This window comes from Lepisosteus platostomus, chromosome 3 (assembly GCF_059453375.1).
Source record: "Lepisosteus platostomus isolate fLepPlt1 chromosome 3, fLepPlt1.hap1, whole genome shotgun sequence".
In the NCBI taxonomy this organism is placed as follows: domain Eukaryota; kingdom Metazoa; phylum Chordata; class Actinopteri; order Semionotiformes; family Lepisosteidae; genus Lepisosteus; species Lepisosteus platostomus.
This window is the reverse complement of record NC_142613.1, coordinates 70,199,435-70,220,616: the sequence shown is the minus strand read 5'-3', so window position 1 is coordinate 70,220,616 and position 21,182 is coordinate 70,199,435. Positions and strand designations below refer to the sequence as shown.

The 21,182-nt window shown below is 34.3% G+C and overlaps 1 protein-coding gene across 5 annotated transcripts in view; it reads left to right on the top strand.

The window, feature by feature from the left end:
- kiz (kizuna centrosomal protein) overlaps nucleotides 1-20,069 on the top strand; it is a 49,448-nt gene extending 29,379 nt beyond the window's left edge. For 3 of the 5 annotated variants that reach the window (XM_088626644.1, XM_088626643.1, XM_088626642.1), the window contains 7 exons: nucleotides 1,774-1,924; nucleotides 3,976-4,141; nucleotides 5,219-5,281; nucleotides 7,023-7,118; nucleotides 7,390-7,474; nucleotides 17,059-17,102; nucleotides 19,334-20,069. In XM_088626644.1, coding sequence (XP_088482770.1) covers nucleotides 1,774-1,924; nucleotides 3,976-4,141; nucleotides 5,219-5,281; nucleotides 7,023-7,118; nucleotides 7,390-7,474; nucleotides 17,059-17,102; nucleotides 19,334-19,437 — 709 coding nt within the window. In that variant the 3' untranslated portion in view covers nucleotides 19,438-20,069. Of the gene's footprint in view, nucleotides 1-1,773; nucleotides 1,925-3,975; nucleotides 4,142-5,118; nucleotides 5,282-7,022; nucleotides 7,119-7,389; nucleotides 7,475-17,058; nucleotides 17,103-19,333 lie in introns of those variants that run through there. The other 2 variants (XR_015935509.1, XR_015935510.1) reach the window with 2 other exon arrangements.
- Nucleotides 20,070-21,182: the final 1,113 nt, after the last annotated feature.

Here is a 21,182-nt window from a genome sequence, read left to right as displayed (position 1 = left end):
ACAGGATGTTAAATGATGTGTAACATTTAATAGAGGATAGCTGTATTCATGCTGGAGAACTGATAGACTTCATTGCATCGAGTTAAAAAAACATTAATTGAAATGTGTAAAGACAGAATTAAGACTTTTCCCTTGCAGGGAAAGTAAGAATGATTTTTATGGAATTTCTTCATGTCGGGAAAGGGTAGAAAAAAGGAAACATTTTGTTTTACTATAACGTACTCTTTCTTCTCTTTGAGAAGTAAAGGGCATTCTTTTTCTTTCCACTCCTTTTCACCTGCAAAATATCATAAGCCCTAAGGAAAAAATCATCGTTGCCATGCTCCTGTACCGCTGTGAACTTGTGTTCTCATACTGGCCCCTCGTTTGGAGGTCTGTTGGAAAGGGGAGATAATGTCATTGATTTCCGAATTTTTCCTTTTCTGTCACCTTCCCCTTAGAACTGGATGTGGTGACTCAGCAGAGTAGCTGGTCTTGACAATACCGAAGCTCCACTACCACCATCTGTTAGAATCTGCAGTGTAGACATATTGGTGGATAGGCTCCCTCAGGTTTGCACATGAGCAGTTTTCAAAAAACAGAAATAAAGAAATCACTTTATTTCTTGTGTATTACATTTAGGCCACCCACTGGAGCATTGTGCAGCTTTAGGTTACTTTTATTGCTACAGAAATGTGTGTTTTGGTTTAAAGTGAAAATTCTAAAGCCATCACAAAGTGACAGTTCTTTGAAAATATTATGGAATTCTTTATTTGTTATTAGGATGTTTACTGCTTTATTTCCCAAAGCTTCAAAGTCAACATAGAGTTCAGTATAACTTTTACTCAGTTTTTAGTTGAGTGCTCATTTCAAACATGAAGTGTAAGATTGTACATCTTTACATTTCCAGAATATTTTTTTATACTTACTGAATTCCATTAGTATTATTTATTAGCACTCTGTTCCAAATATTACTCCTTCCATTATTCAGAAGTATTTAAGTGCTACAATTAAACATTTGTAAATCACTTGCACACTTGTAGTATGATTTTTTACAATCTTAATATGTCTAAACAATGTTTTGATGAAATTGATACTTTTCCTCCACAGAATTCCCTTTGGGGACAATTCCCCCACAGTTTACAGTCTTTAGTCTGATTTCTGTATTGACTTCTAAACCTTTCGTTAAATATCTTAGTTAAGGCATGATTTTACATATTGATAAAACGTGTATTGTTTAAAGATCTGAAACTTCCTTGTAAGAATGTTTAGAGTAATTTAATCTGTGCTTCAGTTCTTAGTAAATTTAGAAATAATTCACAGAAGAAAATAACAAGGGCTTTCAAGAACAAATCTCTTAAAATCAGTGCAACACAGTCTCAGAAGAGAAAGAGGTCCTAAATTATCATTGTAAAAGTCTTTACTAGGGAAAAATGTGACTATTCTGTATGAATATCTGACAAAACACCAATAGTGCATTTGAGAGTACTCAATTTAGAAAATATGGCCCGGTAAAGTTTAAACAAAGTAGTTCCACCTGAGGTGGAAAAGTGTGAAAAACATTTTCCAGAGTTTTGTTTTCATTTTAAATTGCAGTATCTAATATATTATACACCGGATGGAAATTCAGTTATTTTGAAAGGCTTCAGGCACTGTCATTATTGTCTTATGTCTTTATGCCAAGAGTTATAATTACCGCGTTCTCATGTCGTTTTTGGTGATGCCTTTTATGTTATATGCAGGAGCATTTATCACATTTTAGGGATTTTGATATGCTTTTTCCTGTTTACACAGATCCTGTCTACCTCCAGATTCTGCATTGTTGTGGGAGTGTTGGTACAAACATGCTCTTATTTTGGAAGACTGCCACATTTTAACCACTGATGAGATAATTGATTTATTCACACCATTACTGGTTTCTGAAAACTCTTCAAATATCAGCAAGGTAAAGGGACAAACGTCAGTTTAAATACTCAACAGTTTATCGATACATTTTCATTATAGGGTCTCATGGTTTAAGGTAAAGATTGGTGAATGAACATGAACAGTTCAAATAAATGTTTTCATGACAGCTGTGTACAATATTGGATCAAATGAAAAGTACATTATTTCAGACTGAGGTGTCAAGTTCATGTGATTGTGGATTGTGATTAATCCTGTTTTTTAGAATACAATCATTTATTTTAACGCATTTAGAGACAGAATGTCAAGTTTTATACATCATACTAGTGCCTGAAAAAAAAATACAAATATGTTGCTTTAGTATGTACAAGCTATATGTAGAAGGCAATTAATTATATGTGTTTAAAATTAAGCATGTGAATTAGAATAATTTCTAGAGCACTGACTTTTAATTAATTTATGTGGTTGACTGACTGCTCAATACTTAAAAGACATGGAAAAGGTAACACTTGTAAAACAAGATTCCTTGTTTCTGCTACGATTTATAGCATCTCATGAATCAGATAATGAGACGCTATAGGGTAGAAGGAACAAATTGTACGTATGTACTTTATAGAGTGAAAGCTTGTGAAAAAGGCCCAAAACGATAGCTGTACTTTTCTCAAGAAATGCGTTCCATTTAAAAGCATTCAGGGGAATGCCTACAAAACTTGATAACTCTCTTACTACATGGATGAAAGATTTCAGCAGCCAAATTTTACACAAACATGTTGGATTTGCAGTATATTGTAGTTTCTTATCGAAGACAGAGATGTCAACCAGCTTTTCTTTTCTGTATATGTAGCTATTCTTTTCCCTACGTAAAGCTGTTGACCTAAATGAATATCATGCAGCAGAAATGTGAAAACATGATGTGTTAGTCGGGTGACCCAAAAAGTTTCCATCTGTTGGCCCATTTTTATTTTCTGATGGGTGGGGGTGGAGATCATGTGGTGTGCCTGGTTTCTAGATTGTGGGATTTAAGTATCAATGTGGGTTCGGAAATTTGGAGCATGAGATACTCACATTGAGTTTCTGGATTTGATATGTATGATTAGTATGAAGGCCTCATGTCCCCATCACTTATGTCTGAAAACCAATGATGACAACACTGCAACAAAGTATTAACAAAACAGGCTTAGTGAAGTGAATCAGTCAATATACATTTATGCCTGGTGTTATGAAAAGCTGACTAGAATTCTGTAGAATAAAAGTGAATTGTATTTCACTTTTTTTAAATATATGACATATTAGTTTAAATGAAACTTCTGTATACAGTACATGATGACACTGTGGATGAGGACAAATTTCACTCTATTTGTAAGGACTCAGGAAAAGATCTCTCCTGACATGATTACTAATGACTCTTTTGATCAATTTAGTGTTAGTATGGCATACAATATTCTGTTCATAATTAATGTAACTTAGATGATATTCTTCTATCTTTACGCTATTGTGATTCTACTCATATTTTTGTTTAAAGTATTAGGCTGTTTGAAGAGGTCTCTTACTAAATCCTTCTGTCTCAACACACCTGTGCTTTTTTTTAAATTTGTGGAAATTATTTTAAATGGTAAGCCAGGTTTTGCTCAACAGAGAGAAAGAGAATCAGTATTGCATTTATCCTTAAGATTGTAAAAAGAACAGATTTTCATCACTTATTATCTTTTGAGAAATGTTTGTAATTTGAATAGCTGCATTACAATTCCTTTTCAGTCACACCTATACTAGAAGCAATTTAGTGATAAGATCGTGTTTGTTTTTATCCCAAAATATTTCATGTTTTATCTAATTTTCCTTACGACATAGATACCATTTTACTGTTTATATTCTGCTGACAGAAGAATTGCAAATGAGGGGAGGCCATTTGACCCACCTTATTCTATTACAATAGATGTGAAAAATATTTTATTTATTTTTACCAATATATTAAATTATACCATTCTTTTAGATTATGCTGATGGTGCTATGGAGGCAAAATAGTTGCAAACAGTTCAATTTTATCTTCCAGACCTTTTCTTTAAAATGTTATGATTTAATTTGCTATTATTACAGGCTAAAGCTTTACTGAAGACACTTCTTCCACAAATGTCTGAAGGAAGCCTTTCTATTCAGAGTAATGAATCGTCTCGCAGTCTGCCATCAATACTCAATGACAGTTGTGAAATAAAACAAGCAAAACCTGCTCAATGGCTCTACAGTACTGTCATTGGGAAACAAGGTAATTATTGTTGCAAGTTCTGGCTGCCTTTGCTACAAATGGATTTCTATTGTACTTCACTGTTCAACAGTGAATGGCATAGAACTGTGGAAGAGATGTTTAAGACTAAAAAAGGAGGCTTTGAGCATTTTTATTTACACCTTTAATTGGAACCATTAAAGCTGCTTTAATCTTTGATTATTTCTGCCAGGAGTCGTCCTCTCGCATAATAAACATCAGGAATAAATTTAGTACTAATTTCTATTTTATATATAGCATTTGTGCTTTGGGCGTCAGTGAGGATAAGTGAGAAGCTGCCGAAATCGGTAACCTTCAGATGACTTTTTCAAATGTCAGTGTGGCCTGTCCCACAAGGGAAAAACATGGGGACTTGATTATGCTGCAAATGCAGAGATAAACATGAAAGGCTTTTCATTATGCTATAAATAGGACAGTCCATAAGTTCAGAAAGTTAGAAGCAACATGACAGGTGATGTTCTGTCCATACTTTATATTAGAGGTAGTTATGATTAAATAGTTTTTCTGAAATGCTTGGATGTTTACTAGTTGCACCTCTTAATAATGCTGAGACAGATCAGTGTATCCCACTGACTGCAGGCTTGATCATGATCGCAAATGGTAAAATATGCCTTTTTCGATTTTTTTTTATTTTAGATTTGGTGCTTAGATTTAGTGTTTTTTTAGATTTTAAAGATGGTCATTTTTAAAATATGTGAAGAATAATCACAAATCAGCAAGTGTAGCAGTATTTCAGACTGTAATAATGTTTAATATGAACAAAAACGGATGGTTAGAATTTTATAATACAAAACATAAAGAGCCAAAATACAAGATAATCTGTTTTTTGTTTTAGATTCCTGTCGCATTAGCTAGCAAGCTTTCATACACGTAGTATACTTTTTGTTTTCTCAGGGGCAAAGTTAAATGACATCTTGAAATATTCTAACGTGCACACTCCTCTGTTGTGTCACCTGCAGGATTGAATAGGAAAACGTGATTCCCATATTCATCATTTGTTTTCTGCAGCGATGGAAAACTACACCCTATTCTGAGTTTCTTTCAGTTTATTTCTTACAGAACTACAAAGTGGTGAAGAGGACAGCAAGGAAGAGAGCTTAGTGGAAAGTATTCCTATTAGAGGTAATAAGGCAATACAAAAACTTGCATTCTGAAATTGTCTGTGACTTTGGTTTTCCCTTTACAGCACAGAATAATGGGGGCTTTTAAATGTATTAGTCTATGTGGATGATCAAGGTGAATCTAAGGTCAAACTCCCACCTGAAGAGCTGCAGAGTTCCTCTAATTATCTTGGAGAAACAGTACATGTCTTTGCTGGTCAAAGCGTACTGAAACTGATAATTCGTGCAGCATAATGCTGTAGTTTAATTGTTAGGATACCGAGTATAGTAAAAGATCTGTCATTTGTTCTCATTATCTTCTAAACACTGCTGTTTAAAAGCAGACATCAAATGTTCTAACTTGAAGGCCTCCTGAAAGTATCCACGCTACTGGTTGCCATCAGAACCTCAGAAATGTAAAATTATCTATTACAGTTTGCAATCTGACTTCACACCATGCTTTTTATGTGTAGGCATCCCAAGGCGCAGAACAACAAAACAAGTAGTAAGGCCACAAATTGCAACTAATCAAAAGCAATATAAAATAAACAGTTTTCAGCATAGTTGTATTAATATGAAAAGCATCTGATCTAACACGGCAGAAATTCTAATAGGCAAATGCAAAGCTACGACAGTATAGTTTTGTGAGAATGTAACTCTGTTATAAAATATTATTCCAATGAATTTATTTGTACTAAATCAATAGGCACATTATAATTCAGGATTTTGTAAAAGATTTGCATTTTCGAGGACCTTTAAAGGTTTACGACTGACAGTTTAAATGTCAATTTTTGGTTTATTTCTGTTGTATTTTTTTAATGTATGTATTCATTTTTTAACTTAAAGGGCATTTTCCTCAATTTGCAAAAAGAATAAACTATAAGTAGGTGAAGTGTTTGAACCTTAGAGGTCCATGCTGACTGTCACTGCACACTGAGTGCCCATCTTCACAGAATGATTACTGAAAAGCTACGCTCAGTGCTGGAAATGGAACATTTCTGAAAGAAATGTCTTTTCCATTTGTAGTATGTTAATTTTTGTGACAGAGTGCTCTTGCTTTATAATGTCTCTGTATCAAAGAATGAAACAGTAAGTTGGGATGTTACGTCTCTCAAATTAAAAGTTAAAAACCTCTAACATTGTTATAGCTACAGTACAGTAAGTAGGGGTTTTTATTATCCATTTTGTTTTTGGCAGTTGAAAGCAATTACTGTAAACCCACTGGGTGTTTTAATTAAAACACAGTTATATTAATTATAAACCAACCCTGAATGTTTTTGCACGTTAAACAATCCTTAAAATCACAAGTCTGAAAGGCAGTGAACAATGCTTAGATATGCTAAGCATACATTGAACGTGTAAAGAGTTAAAAATGTACGCAGTTGCAATAAACACATTCAAAGAATTGATCTCGTTCCTTTGTGTCTAGTGAATGGGATTCACAGTTTAAATGAGACCTATGTCTTATTTTTAAAAAAAAAACAGTTGTCAAAGCAGAAATCAATTACATCTTCATGAAAAATAATATTTGAAAAACAGGTACTGTGGCTGGTGCTTTTGATATTACAAACTTTCATGAAAACTATTGCTCCCTTTAGTTTATGTGCAAGTATGTTAATCAGAAACCTCCAAGGTTAAAAACTATAGGATGTTGTTTAACCAGATTCTGAATGTCAAAAGCCAAAGCTCAAAATAAATATTTAACTGGAGCATTTTATTATTTGGAATAAAATAACTCTATGTTATTGTTTTTAAAATAACAGAGACTAAAGAATATCAGCTGCTAAAACAATCAGCCGTGCAGCATGGAAGACAGACTTCTATAGAAGAAGATGGTCTATCGGATATGGAAATGTCAGGTATAGAGACAAAAGATTCTGCATACAGCTTTTGACTAAACCTTTGGTCACAGGAAGCATATATATTTTATATTTTCAAAACAATAGTTATAAGCCCTGCCCTGAATAATTCCCTGCATTATATAGTTAATGTACAGCTTTGATGACAATATTAAACTAATAATATGGATCAATATACTTCATGACATGTACAGTGCAATGTTGTTAATGACTCTAGAAGCCAGATCCATTGCATAATTTTTTTGTGTTTGTTTATGTATCTTTTACAAAGGACTAACACATGAAACTGTTAAGAAGGAAGAAGCATTTGAATCAAAAATAAATTCTACCAGTCATCGGGAAAGTCCTCTCTTTGGGTAAGACACTCCTTCCTTATCTGGTTTGGATTTGATTCTGAATAATGCTTTGAAAATATCAGTGTCATATTTGACATGTCACTGGGGCAATAATAATGACAATTATGTTAACTTGTCCATAATCTATGTTTTTTCTTTTTGAAATTGTGTGTTTGAGTGTTATACGTTGTACCATGCTTTAGGAATTTGTTTGCTCTTTTTTAAAGTCAAACATGAGCTGGTTATTCCAGCAACCAAACCTGTCTGTCAAAGTCATCCAGGAATTATAGTACATTTCCCTTTCGCTTAAATCCTTTAATTACCCAGATTGCTTTGATTTTCTTTTTCATTTGTACAGCTGGTTTTACGTTTTTAAATTTTAATGTATCAGTTCAGTGTTGTTTCTGGTTTCTACCCCTCAGTTTGATCTCCTTTGCACTTTGTTTTGAAGATAGCGGATGTCAAGAAAGTCATATTAGTTTGTTAATTAGGTACATTTTAGCTATCCAGTACTGTTTCACTTTAATCATTTAACTGTGTGTTATGCCATCAGATTTAAACAACAAGCGTCTTTTTTACACATAAAAAATGTTGGCATGCCAAATACACTTGCTTAAAGAGAGTAATTCAACTATTCACTTAAAAGGATGATGAAAACATTTGATGTTACATTGATGTTTGAGATGTTTATTGAATTGTATACCCACTGGGAGAGCATGCAGTAACTTAATATTTCTTTATTAACTGTATCTGCAAAATTTTGTGATACAGTTTAGTTAATAGTGTCTTTTACCCATGTAAAACAGAAAACTCTAATGATATGATTATGAAAGTAATGCAACCTACATAGATAATTTAGGCAAAGGAAAAGGAATAATTTTATAATTTTAATGCATACTTTTAACCACTGTACACGCCTTCACAGGATTACTTTTTTTAATACTAGAGATTTTACAAAATGCATTTTCAAAAATGCATAATAAAGTGTTTAAAAATAGACATTTGTATACTTTCATCGATTATGGAACATCACAGGGGCTCTCTTTGTGAGGGTAATGGATAACTAAATATTTTGAAAAAAATCTTTGATTTCATACAATTACTGTGCACCATGCTGACAGTAGGATGACATTGAAGATGGTATTTACTTCAACGCAAGAGTGTGTCAGAATATACTTAGGCTTTTATAATACGTTGACTAATGTTGCTTTTGGAATGAGTGCAGTTTTCTTAGGTGTTTTCTTTGTGGGATCTTTATCAAATCGTACAGCAGATTGCAGTAACCTTGTTCGCCTTAGTGTGAGTGGAGAAAACAAGTGTAAACATGCAAGCTATGGAAATATTTTTAACAAGTTTAGAATAACTGTGGTATAGCTGTAGAATAAAAAGACCTGGTAGCAATACATGGTTACAGACTCTTGACATCAATTTTACAGAGACAAGATTAGCTGTTTTAAAATAGACATAGAAGCTTAAAAGAGCTGAAAATAGAGAACTCAGGTGCAGTCTTCTCCTTTGTGGTGTGCACACAGTGAAATTTTTCAGATGCTCGCATTTAAGCATTCCACTTACAACAGTCACTTCTTGCGCTTTATTGCTTCTACAAGTGGTCTCGAAGCCCAGTACTTGAGCATAAGCATAACACTGCTGTATGTACTGCCGAGTTTCTCTGTTTTTTTAATTATTTGCTTTATTTTGTCAGTGAGCTGATGAGTGACATCAAAAGAAGCTCTAGCTGGACCCAAATAAAAAATGGCTTCCTCTGTTGTCTTACAGACAATAATTATGATGTGCCAGTTAAGCCTAAACTACAGCTGAGGGATTTTAGTTTAAAGCAGAGGCTTTGGCGCAAAAAATGCATTTATAGCTCTTTGTGTGGCACCTCATTATGTGTGGGCCCGATTCATTAAGTAATTGGTTTGCAGTTGTTTACATGAGTATTAAGGCTTTCTATTCAGCAGCCTTTGAGAGATACATTGTGCAAATGTTGCATGTTATGAATGCAGAATGAGAAGCAGGGGGCCAGTCCCATTGGCCAAACACTGCACTCAGCTGAAAAGCAAGAGAAAGGCATTGGGTGCTGCTTTGCATAGCAATGACTCCTTCTTAATAAGCTTTACAGATTAAATACATGCAGTCTATACAAGATGCAAAGAGATACTCTTAACACATTTATATGTGCTCATTTCACTATTATGGTATTGGAGATGGGAGAGAATTGAGGTCTTTCATATTCAGGGTTTTTTTTCAGGGCAATGTTTTGCAGCAAGAGACTTTATAGAATGTGCTGTTTATTGTATTATAAATCATGGGGATGTAGACAGATCTGCAACAGTTTATTAAGGATTCATTCATTATAAATCTTTTGCTGCTATTGTACACTCTAAAGCAAAATCATTTTGTGGTTGAGTGGGGATGAAAGGCATAACGTATGAAGGAGTGAGTCTTAATAAGCAGCTGCACTCCATGTTAAGGCCACTTGTTCCCTTTTGTTTGGAGGTGGATGCCACAGCTTCCTCTTGTCCAAGAATCATTGTAGTGTTTTACTGTAGGCATCTCAGATTGTTTTTGTTTAGTTTTTTTAAGTTCTTTTTTTCCCCCCATTATTTTCACTATCAGTCTGTGTGTTAAAACAGAATCTGCTTTAAAACCTGCTTGACAAAACCTTGACTCGACAATCTGAGGTCACAGCCTGCTCTACAACAATAGGATGTCTTCAGGCAATTGCCCCCCAATCACTTGTAGGCAAAGTGTCATCAGCAGAATGTGGACTTGTGTCATGAAGTAGCAAGGAGAGCGATGTGTGTGGCATTTCTCCTGCGTGTAGCAGTGAGAGTCACTGACCAGAGGAGGTCACTCTCTTTCTTTTCTACTTTCCACTGCTCGCCATTCTGTTCATTAAACTGCACCGCAACACTACAGTTTTAAAGCCCTCAAACGATACAAATCATTGTTATGATTGTTATTTTGAGTACATTTTAAAACAGATTTTTTTTTTTTAAGCAGACAAGGTCTACTGCATTATGTACAGGTATTATTTATTGTGCAGAGCTATTACTGCATTAAAAGTTATTGTATGTAGAAAATTGAGAATTAGACTTTGTCTGTTTAGTGTCTGTCTGTACAGAAGTTCCTTAACCTACGTAGTCAAGCTTAATGAAGGATTATCTTAGTAGAGACCATCATCTGCTCATGTTATGCTTATGTGTGTGTGGGCATGACTGTATGAAAGCAACAATAGGTCTAATTACATGTTTATTTCTATTTACATGTCAGAAAAATAATGAGACTGGAGATTTATTTGATCAACTTTCTTCCAATATAGAGATTCTGACAATTTAGTTTTGGGACCAGGGTATTTTGCTAGGAGCTGGATGTCTCACAGATATAAAAATATGGAAAATAAGGAATAAGAGTTGAGACTGCCATTGATCTGTGCTAACAGCTCACAGACATAAAGTTTACCTTTATCTAAAATTCAGTTATTTTTGTTTTTAGCATACGCATTTACAACTGTGACTTAATGAAGAACAGAAAAGAAATATGTAGATATTTCTAAGTTGGCAGAAGCCTTTTACCATTTCAGTAGTTTCAATAGATGTCCTTTTTTTTTAGTACTTTGTATTATGCAGCTTTCAATCAACGTAAGTATATATCTGGCCATGGCAACCTCTCTCTGTGTGATCACAGGAATCATGAGTAACAATTCTTTTTGCTATTTTTATATATATTTCAAAAAGGAAGCATCATCTGTCATTTATTTTCTCAAATTTCAACATTTCGTTAGGGTTTCAGTTTTTAGCGATGAATATGTGCTTCAGTATGTGTTCTTTAGTGATATGCGTTTGCCAGGCTTACATTGGAACAATATTAAACCTGGCAGAATAAATACTGAATATACAGTATACATATAGTCAGTTACAAAAAATTACTGCAATCCATGAAGTAAAGGTCATCATAAATGTCCAGGAAATACAGTTCTTAAGAAAATGTGGATTTTTAAAATATCCTATTTAAAATCTATTTCAGATTAAAAACATAATAATTGATCAATTGTACTTCATTTTTTCCTCACTTTCCTGATGTAATTATTACCCCCTGATAATGGAGTGTAAATTGCTCTCTGAGAAGGCAGTAGGCAGCTTTCAAAAGATGAATTGAGAAAAGATAACAATATGAAAATCTGGAACAAGGCAACATTTGATTGTCCAGTTCGTTTAAATGAAAGAGTGTGAATGGAGTTACCATGGCATAGAGGAAGAACATAAAATATAATTATTGTGTGTGCATAAATACCCTTCACAAAGAAGGGGGTTCTTTGCAGGCTAGTTGCAGAAGAGTTTTTTAAAGTTTTCAATCTAAATGCAACCCTTAAAACAGAACATTTGTTCATAACGAGTTTTGTTGTTTTTTTTTTGTTTTAAAACATCTTATTACTGTATATCACTTTTAATTGATGACCAATGTTTTATGGCAAAAGAGCAAGATGATTATCTTAATTTACTGGACATTTTTTTATTCAGCAATTTAGCAGAGCCATGATAAATACCACCATCAGAAAAAGAGCTCTATAAAAACAGTGGTAGTGTGGAACAGGGCTGAGAAACTGTAAACTCTGTAAGAGGAAGTGTGTAAAATGAAAAAGAGGTGGGAAAAGAAGGTTTCCAGCATGATAAGGTGGTACTGGTTGTCTTAGCTAAACAGAAGATGTTATAACATAGTATACATTAATTATTTAGTTATTTATCTTCTGAATTAAATCGAAAGCTTTTATTGGACAGATTTGACTAGATCAAAAAAAGAAGAATTCAGGAATTCATGAAAAATGCAAAGATATGAAATAATTGTAAAAAATAAAGATGTGCTGCTAAGCACGTGACAAGATGTCTAGTGTGCAGTATGTGCAACTGATTGCTAAGTGTGTATTTTGAGTGTATTTGATGAGGGAAATACTGAGGAAATGTTGTTGAATTTATTTTTGAGAATATTTTTAGGTTAACAATGTATGCTAGTTCCTCCTTTCTTAATTGTTTCATTAAAAAATCCCAAAAATATGACTGCTAGTTTGTGTAAATATTCACAAATACAGTACAGTTAATTATTGCAGCTGGCTTAACAGGGGGTATATAGGTAGCTACACAGGCATAGATGCATACATAGATTAGTTTGAAATATAAAAGCTAGTTGCAATAATTAAGCCTATTTATGCATAACGCTGCTATTGAAGGCTCTTATATTAGTGCAGTAGTCAAAAGTTTAAAAGCTAAATTCAACCCTTAACAGAACACTTGTTCAGAACAATACTGTTCATATCTGCAGTTTAAAAGCAGATCCTATTCAAATAAATTAAAAAGAAAAGTCACTGCGGCTACCCACCTGTGTTTTGTGACCGATAAGCAAGATGACGGTCTTTGAATGCTTGATCAAAACCCCAGATGCATCTCTCAGAGTGTGACTGCTGGTGATAGCAGCCATTCAGCAGAGACTTTAAAACAGCTGCAGCTGCCCCTCAGAGCCAGCAGGGGTCACTAACACTTTGAAAAAGCCGAGAAAGGCCCAGTGCATACCTTACAGCCTACTTTTAAGTGATTTTAGTGAAGCAAAGCTCTAACGTTTGAAACAGTCCAAAACTGAAGCAGTCTGCTGCAGGTCATAACTGGGACGGGAGTAGGAGTTGATGGGAGTGATGGGGTGCCCCCTTCTTGCCTTCCACACAGCGTGGTTCTGGAGTGCTTGCTATTAGCATTTTCATGTGGGTGTGAGGGGCTTAAAAAAGGGAGGGTAAATAGAGGCAATATTTTTATCAGGTTGCACTAATTACACATGAAGTGCTAGGTAAGTACTATTTTAATAGATTGTCAACCTTTTTAGCTTCTTTATTCCCATTCTCTGTACATAATGTTGGATTTCTGTTCCAACGTCACAAGACCCTAATCTTCCGTTTCCTTCAGCATCAAGACGTAGTGTTAGCGGTTAACACTCTTTCCATTGTTAGGTCATTTACCAATGTTTTGCGAAATTGGGTAGTATTGTACCCATAGAGTTAAAACATAGTTACAGGAGGAATATGCTTTTATTTATTAACTTTAAATGTCTGCCCTAATGTAACACCCTGTAATGTGAGGTTGGTAGAAAGAACAATGATGAATTGAGAACATTCTTCTTCAAAGTAATAAAATTCAAGACCTTCGTGTGTAAGTGTGATGTGCAGCCCAGTACTCATTTTTGGACTGGCACTTTTATCCAAAGCGACAACATTTGTACCCATTAATACAGTTGGGCATTTTATTTCACTGAGTGAAATACTTTGCCCTACCTGAGAGTTCAACCCAAAACCTTATAGGTACAAGTACCTGAGCCCTAACCACAGCTGTTCTTTACAGAGTTTACAGAAGAGTGTGCTTGTTGCATGACACACAACTGAAGGACATTGCATGTTAATTGTGCTGCTAACTCTGAACACAGTTTCTTTCCTCTATTAAGAACATAAAGAAGGTTACAAAGAAGAAGAGGTTATTTGGTGCATCTGGATCATTCAATTCAACTTTATTGTCATTAAACTTACACAGGTGCATAGTATAATGAAAAGTGTTTCTCATTAGTCACTCAGGTGCAGTATATAAATAGGACAGAAGATAAGACAATAGACAATTACACAATAGCAATAACAGTAACATGTAATAACATAACATAAATAACATGTAATCAAGTAATCATGTGATCTAGTGTTGATCTCATCCAGCCGTTTCTTTCAAGAAGACAGGTTATCAGCTTTAATAACGTGGCTAGGTAGTCAAGAATCCAGAATGGCAAAGCCCTTTGTGTAAAAAGTCTTCTTCTCGGTTGTAAATGCCCTTCCCCTTAGTTTCTGTTTGTGACTTGTTCATTTTAAAGTGCAGTTTCACCACAGTTTAAGCAGTAGCTCAGACGTTTTCCTATTGATACATAATTTACGGGCAACACACAAATAGTCTCCTGCTGTACAGCATTTTGTGTGTAAGGAGGACAAATTAGGGTGCCGTCATCCCAGTAGTCAGAGTGAATAACTACAGGCATTGCTCCCAGTTGCTCTGAATGTTTTATTGACTGATTTTTTTCATGTGGTTTTTTGAAGAAGCTAACACACTTAGTCAACACAAATTATACTTATGTTCAAACAAGAACACGTTGCCACCATTAAATCAGATTTGAGAACATTACTTAAAAGAGACTCACTTCAGATTTCTCAAATGTGTGAAGCAATGCCATTCCTATATGTTTTTCATTAACACATTTTTTTAAAAAAAATTCTCACAAATCTAACAAATACTGCCCCAAAAAAAGTTTCCCCTCCCCCCACAAAGTAAATTCAAGGAGTTGTGTTTAATTTCTTGATGAACATTTTTTCTCTATTTGACATTTTACTGAAATGGCTGTTTTTACTTGCATTGATGAAAATGTTTGAAGAATTCTCCTAAAACTGTGCAAAGTGCTGTATCTGTAAAAGAATGTATTATCAGCATTTACTGAAAACTGGCTTTAGTGTGTGCTCTACAAGTGTGTAGATGTGATTTCTAAATACTATACAACATTATAGAAATGTTCATCATATTGTACAGTACTTTCAGTTCTGTTTTTTTTTTTTGGACTGCAGAGCTCAAAATAGAGACAATTGCAAGTTAATATTCATATCATTGCTTCACATACATAATGTAAAATTTAACACATGATGAACCAGCATAAATGTTTATGGAAACAGAGTATTAGATTTAAAGGGTCAAAGCCATTTTCAGCTTTCAATGGTAATAGCAAAATCTTGAAATCAGCCCGATCATAAATAAAGTGAGACAGCTGATATGTAATTTCCATGTTCAAGAAAATAATGAATCTACCCTTTTGCTGGACCTACTGTATAACTACCTGAGAATGACCATTTTGAATGACCATGTAGTTACATTTTTTTCATTTATTCATATTTTTATGTACCATCTTATTGTGTGTAATTCTTGCATGTGGTTCCCTGGTAATCACAGTTGAATGGTCACTGAGAAAAGTACCAGGTTTTTTCATGAATAATGATAACAGTCTGTTAAATATGAAAAGGATATATACTGCCTGCTGTGGTGTATATGTGATACACAACAGGCATTCTTTGTCTTTGTGTTTGGATGTGTATATATACCATGTACTATAAATAGAAGAGGTAATCAAACATATATAATGTATAATCATTGACACCAACACATACCCATTGAAGTCTCATATAAATTATGACAAAATATAATTTATTTCTGAGAAAATTAGTAGTGTAAACAATGAGATCATTACTTATACTGTGGGCACATCTAAGTACAAAAATGATTAAAAAAGGCAATTTTACTGTACATTGCTACACAAATATGGCAAAAACCTTTTATATTCTTAGAATGGCAGCATGAGCAATTATGGAGAAGTACAAGCAGGCAAGTGCAGCCAAGACCCTCTACATAAACACCAAATAAAATACAGGGTGTGTGCAAATAGGGAGGATCAATAGTTCAATAGGTCCACCGAACCAGTCTCCAGGGACTGCAGAAAGGGTGCAGTGGTACCTGAACCAGCAGGGCAACAGGACTGTATTGCATTGCATTGTATTGTGATAATGTCAGCAGAAATAACTAAAAAAACTTTAAAACACATGTGTAGAAAAATGATGAGTACTTTGATGAATATTCATTAAAATTACATTTTTTATTGATAATTCAAATTCTTTATGCTGTTTTTGTATGTAGCTTCAATGCATGAGATACCAAGAGAGTATACCAGAAGTAAAATAATATATTTTACTGTGAATTTGATTAAAGTATTTGATTATGCACTTTTTTCCTTCCAGTTTTACTTATTTCAGTACATTTTGTATAATTTTGACTACTTTGTTACAGGGTAAAATAGATTTATTTTACATATACAATAGAGAGTTTGCCTTGACCATTTAAATATTTGAAAGAATGTCTTCCAATGCTTTTTTAACTCACGTCAAGTAAGAAACATACTCTTCTTATGTTTTGATGATGCAAAGCAAATGTGATATTTTTATTTAAACGTGTCTCTCAAAACCAGCTGAACCAGTAACTTTAAACATTTTAATTTGTATTGCTTCTGTACATACGTGGCATTTGGACATAGCAGAAAAAGGGCACATCGATATAAGATGAAGGGGACACATTGTAGGGATTTGAAAAGGCCTTGTGATGATGTAAATAGAAGAAGAGGCTTTTAAAAGCAGAACAGACTGCTGCATATGCATCAATGCAGATCAAAGCCTGCTCAGGGGTCACGCATTTACATAGCGATATCACTGATGCTATGGGAACCCAGCAACCCTGTTCTTAGAACACTTGTAAATAATGAGAGTCTTGTGGAAGTCCTTTAGTACTATTAGAACAGAAGTCAATGAAGTTTCTTGGGTTTATGTCTACACATAAAGGGCTTTACATATAAATCTTTTTCCATGAGAATTAGTCCAGAACTGAAATTGGGCACTTTTCCTCCTCCTCGAATGTAAGAAAAATACTTTGCTTCATTGTTTGCAATTTTCACATTTTGGGGGTGTTCATAAGAACGATGTTTTTTTTTGTTACCATTAGGGATGAAGGCAAGAAGAAAACAATTTCTGCTGTGAAATCTAAAGGTGAGTCTCATAACAAACTTCAATCTTTTTGTTAAATTGCTTATGAAAATCATATCCTAAAGAGTAGTTTAAATTGTATTACATAAATATGCATATACAGTATGTAGTGCATACTAATGAGTTACTTTAGACTGTTTAATTATACTATAGAATTACTAGAATTCCTTCACCATCTGACATTTAAATAGTAAGAAAACTCAAAATCAAATCTGTAGACTGAAAACAGAATGCGTACATTTGAAGTATGCACATAATCAGTTCCTTCTATGAAATGCACCACCTTCAGGATGGTTAACAGCCTGTAAATCATCACTAACTACTATATTGTATATTTCACAGGAACGTTGATTATAATCAGAATAGCCAGTTTTCTCACTGTTTGTTTTCATGGCTGGTTTTGTTATGGACTTTCTTGTTGCTGGTAATATAATTTATTCAGCTTTCTTATTTTGAAAGGGAAGACAGAAAAACTCATTACACTGACTTTGACACTGATTATAACGTTGCCGACACTCAACTAAATATCACTGTCCCTGGCCCAATTTAAACAACAGCAGGCCAAACAATGGTACTAAAGGCAACTGTAGTTTGAAAGTAGTAACAAAACATAAGTAGTCTCATATGTTTAAACTATTCATCTGGGGTGACAGTTTTTGTGATTCAGTTAGCAAACTGTACATCTAGCTCAGTATTCCTGTTTCCCTCCATTTACCCCTGTGCCACATCCCGTGCCCGTGACTGTAATATGAGTGCGGGTTTCAGTGCAGACCCCTTCGCTTGTGATTTATTTCACTCCACAAGCCCTGCCTGATAAGAAAACACATATTTTACTAGTAAAGACAACAAAACAGTTGAGACTGAGGAAGCTGAGAAGAAACACAGCCAACACAGTTATTATTTCTATAAAAATCGTATGTCTGTTCTCGATCTCCAATTATATAGTTTTCATCTGAAATATGCCACTTTAAACTAAAGGCCTAAATTAAAGATATTCGGTTTTATCAATCAGGTTAAAAAATAATGTTCTCTGTGTCTTCTGAAGTCGTGGAGCTGCACAGCACTTTATAGGTATCCGTCTGATCTGAAAAAATAGTAAATTCAAGCATTCAGACGTTTTAATCGTCACAAAGTCCGGAAAGTAACCAAGTAGTGGCTCACAGCAAATCTTACAGTAAACATTGACTGAGCCGTTATTATTTTAACCAAAATGGCTTGTAAAGCTGCTGCCGCCTTATCCCTGCGCAGTGTGTCCCGCCGCCTAGCAACATGCGAAGACGGCCCTCGTCACTGGACGCTGGTTAAACACAGAAATGATCTTCTGCGAATGGCTTATTGCGATGAGGTGGCCAGGTAGCGTTAGTGGTTGTGTGGGGAACTGGGAACTCCCACGAAAAAAAACCCACACAAAAGGGCACCACCGTGGTCCAGACGGTGGCATCAGTCGTACTGGTTCCTAATGCCCTGAAAAACATTTCATATTTTACATTTTTTGTCCGTTATCTTTTCGAAATTCTGCTGAATTCTTTCTTCATGCCTGCCAGCACACCATTTAAGAACACTGATCCATTGTATTAAACAGCCTCTTTATATGCTGCTGATTCTTGACCACATTTTAAGGGGAGGCAATTTATAGAACTTAAAGTCTTATGTATACAGTTTGTCATCAGTATCTCTGAATATGCTGTAAAATCTGATATTATTTGAACGTTGAAATGACAAATAATACATTCACATTGTTGATATCATTTTCTTAAGAAAAACTGTTTTCTTCTTTTGAGATCTCTTGAGCACGATCTCTACTACAGTTCTCCTGTAGGTGAATTTGCTTGGCAGTTTTGCCAATCTGGTCTTTGAATTTGTGGGTCATTCTATCTGACTGAATGGTTGGCACACAATCTCTTGAGATTGTCAGTAGAAGTGGGTTATAGTTTAACTCAGATCATGGGCAGGCATAATTTTAAATTGTATGTACTCAGTGGACATAGCATTAAGAGCATGAAAGTATCAAAATATTAATACATTTAGTTAAAAGAATATGAAGACTTTATTTTACCAATATTGGAGATTCACATTAAATTTCCCAAACGTTGCTGTAATTTATGTATCATTGTGAGAATTATTTATTGAATTTGAATTTCTTGGAAGGGCAACCTTAAAATCTGTATTTGAGATTTTGCACAGTGCACTATGCATTTCACTTTATTACACTTACTTGTTTCTTTTCTCTTCAGCTTTCTGGGGTGAATCAGATGACAGCAACACCGATATTGAAGCTGCCTTGCGTCCTCAAATTCACAGCACAAACAGTGACGACTTTGATGACTTCTACGACTAACTGTGTGGCTTAGTCAGACAGATTAATGAAAAAGGACTGTTTATTAAAAGTATCATTGTAATGCATTTTGTACAGTATCTTAATTACAATTATGTATTTAAATGAACAGAATATAAGAAATACACTTGGGTTTTCAGATGCATGTGTCTGATTTTTCTTTTTTTTCATATTTTCCAAAGTTAATATTAAATGTTAAAAAGTAAGGTCTCATACATTGTTAACAGTGCTATATCACGAGCATTTGCCCTTAATAGTCCGTAACAGTTTGCTTGAATTTTAATTGTAATGTACTTTGGTTCTGGTACACAAAAAGCAAAGGTATTTTTATTTCCCATGTTAAATATTCATTCAGAAAAATGAAAGATCGGGACACCTCATTAGCTTTAAACAAATGGTTCCCACAAGCCAAAACAAGGTCTCAGGATCCAGGTCCCAGCTCTGCCAGCAGGCACCTGTGACAGAGATTGTCTGAGCCGCAGGGTACTGTGCCCGAGGGCTGTGTGTAGCAGTTTTGAAAGTACATTTTTAGTGAAATACCCACTCATTCCTAATCCCTGCTGTTCTGGTATGAGGTTTGTAAACCTGACTTCATGAACGGTTGTCTTTTCCTAATTAAAAGGGTACAATCACCATCTATTGCAATTTGTCTTCTTTTAGTGGTATAATCACAAAAAGCTGACATCAGGCATTTTCATATTTAAAAGTGCTCATTTAAATAGCTGCAATTTGGATATAAAAGAAAATTAAGTTTTTAATTGTAGAATTAAGCATGTCTTTATTATTGGAAATATACTGTATATTCAAATGCATGCACTTTGACCCTGATGTTAACCGTGTTTGAAATATTCAATCTAAATGACTTTTTGGATTGGAGATTAATAGATGAAGAGATTAAACTTGATTTTAAAAGGGGGATTGTTTTTAATTTTAAGTGTTGTGGAGCTGGTACCTAGGCTTCCTTCAGGAAAAGGCTGGATAATATCCTTGGATCAATTAGCTACTAATTGCCGACCAGGCCAAATGGCCTCCTCTCATTAAAAACTACTCTTATGTTCTTATGAGATGACACAATAAAATAACAGCTTTTAATCCAAGGACAGTGAGCCAAACACATTAATATTGTAATTACAATTTAACACACTATTTAGTGAATTGTGTAATACTCCATTTGAAGCTCTAATTATCCGCGTTTACATAAAAGAAACTTTCAATTTATTTTAATGTCATTAATGTGAAAAGGGCAAAACATTGAAGAAAATTCCAACTTTAACTGAATTTCAAAACTGACAAATACACACTCTGAACACATTATGCCAAAGCCATTCTATGTTGTTACATCTTTATAATATTGTTGGAGAAATTATACTAACCTAATATCTCTGTGCGTGCTGTACCTTTCTGATATTATAATCATCCAGCTTCTTAAAATCACGAGTATTGTTTATGGGTTGTTTTCAGTGAATAACTGTTTACAAACAAGACTTTCGAAATCAGAAAATGAACCAAAAATATGTTTTCATTAGTCTTAAATACATTACATAGGTGTGAATTGCCAATACTTCTGGACAAAGACATTTTACTTAATTTTCAGAACACTAGAACACCATATAAATCCGAATGTTTCAATGTTCAAATGTTTCAAATTTCATTACGAATGTCTGTTCCTCTACTGTTTAAAAACTCCCATTGAGTTACATCTAAAAAAATGGCCATAAAGGCACTTGGAGTTCAGGTTGAGCCAAATA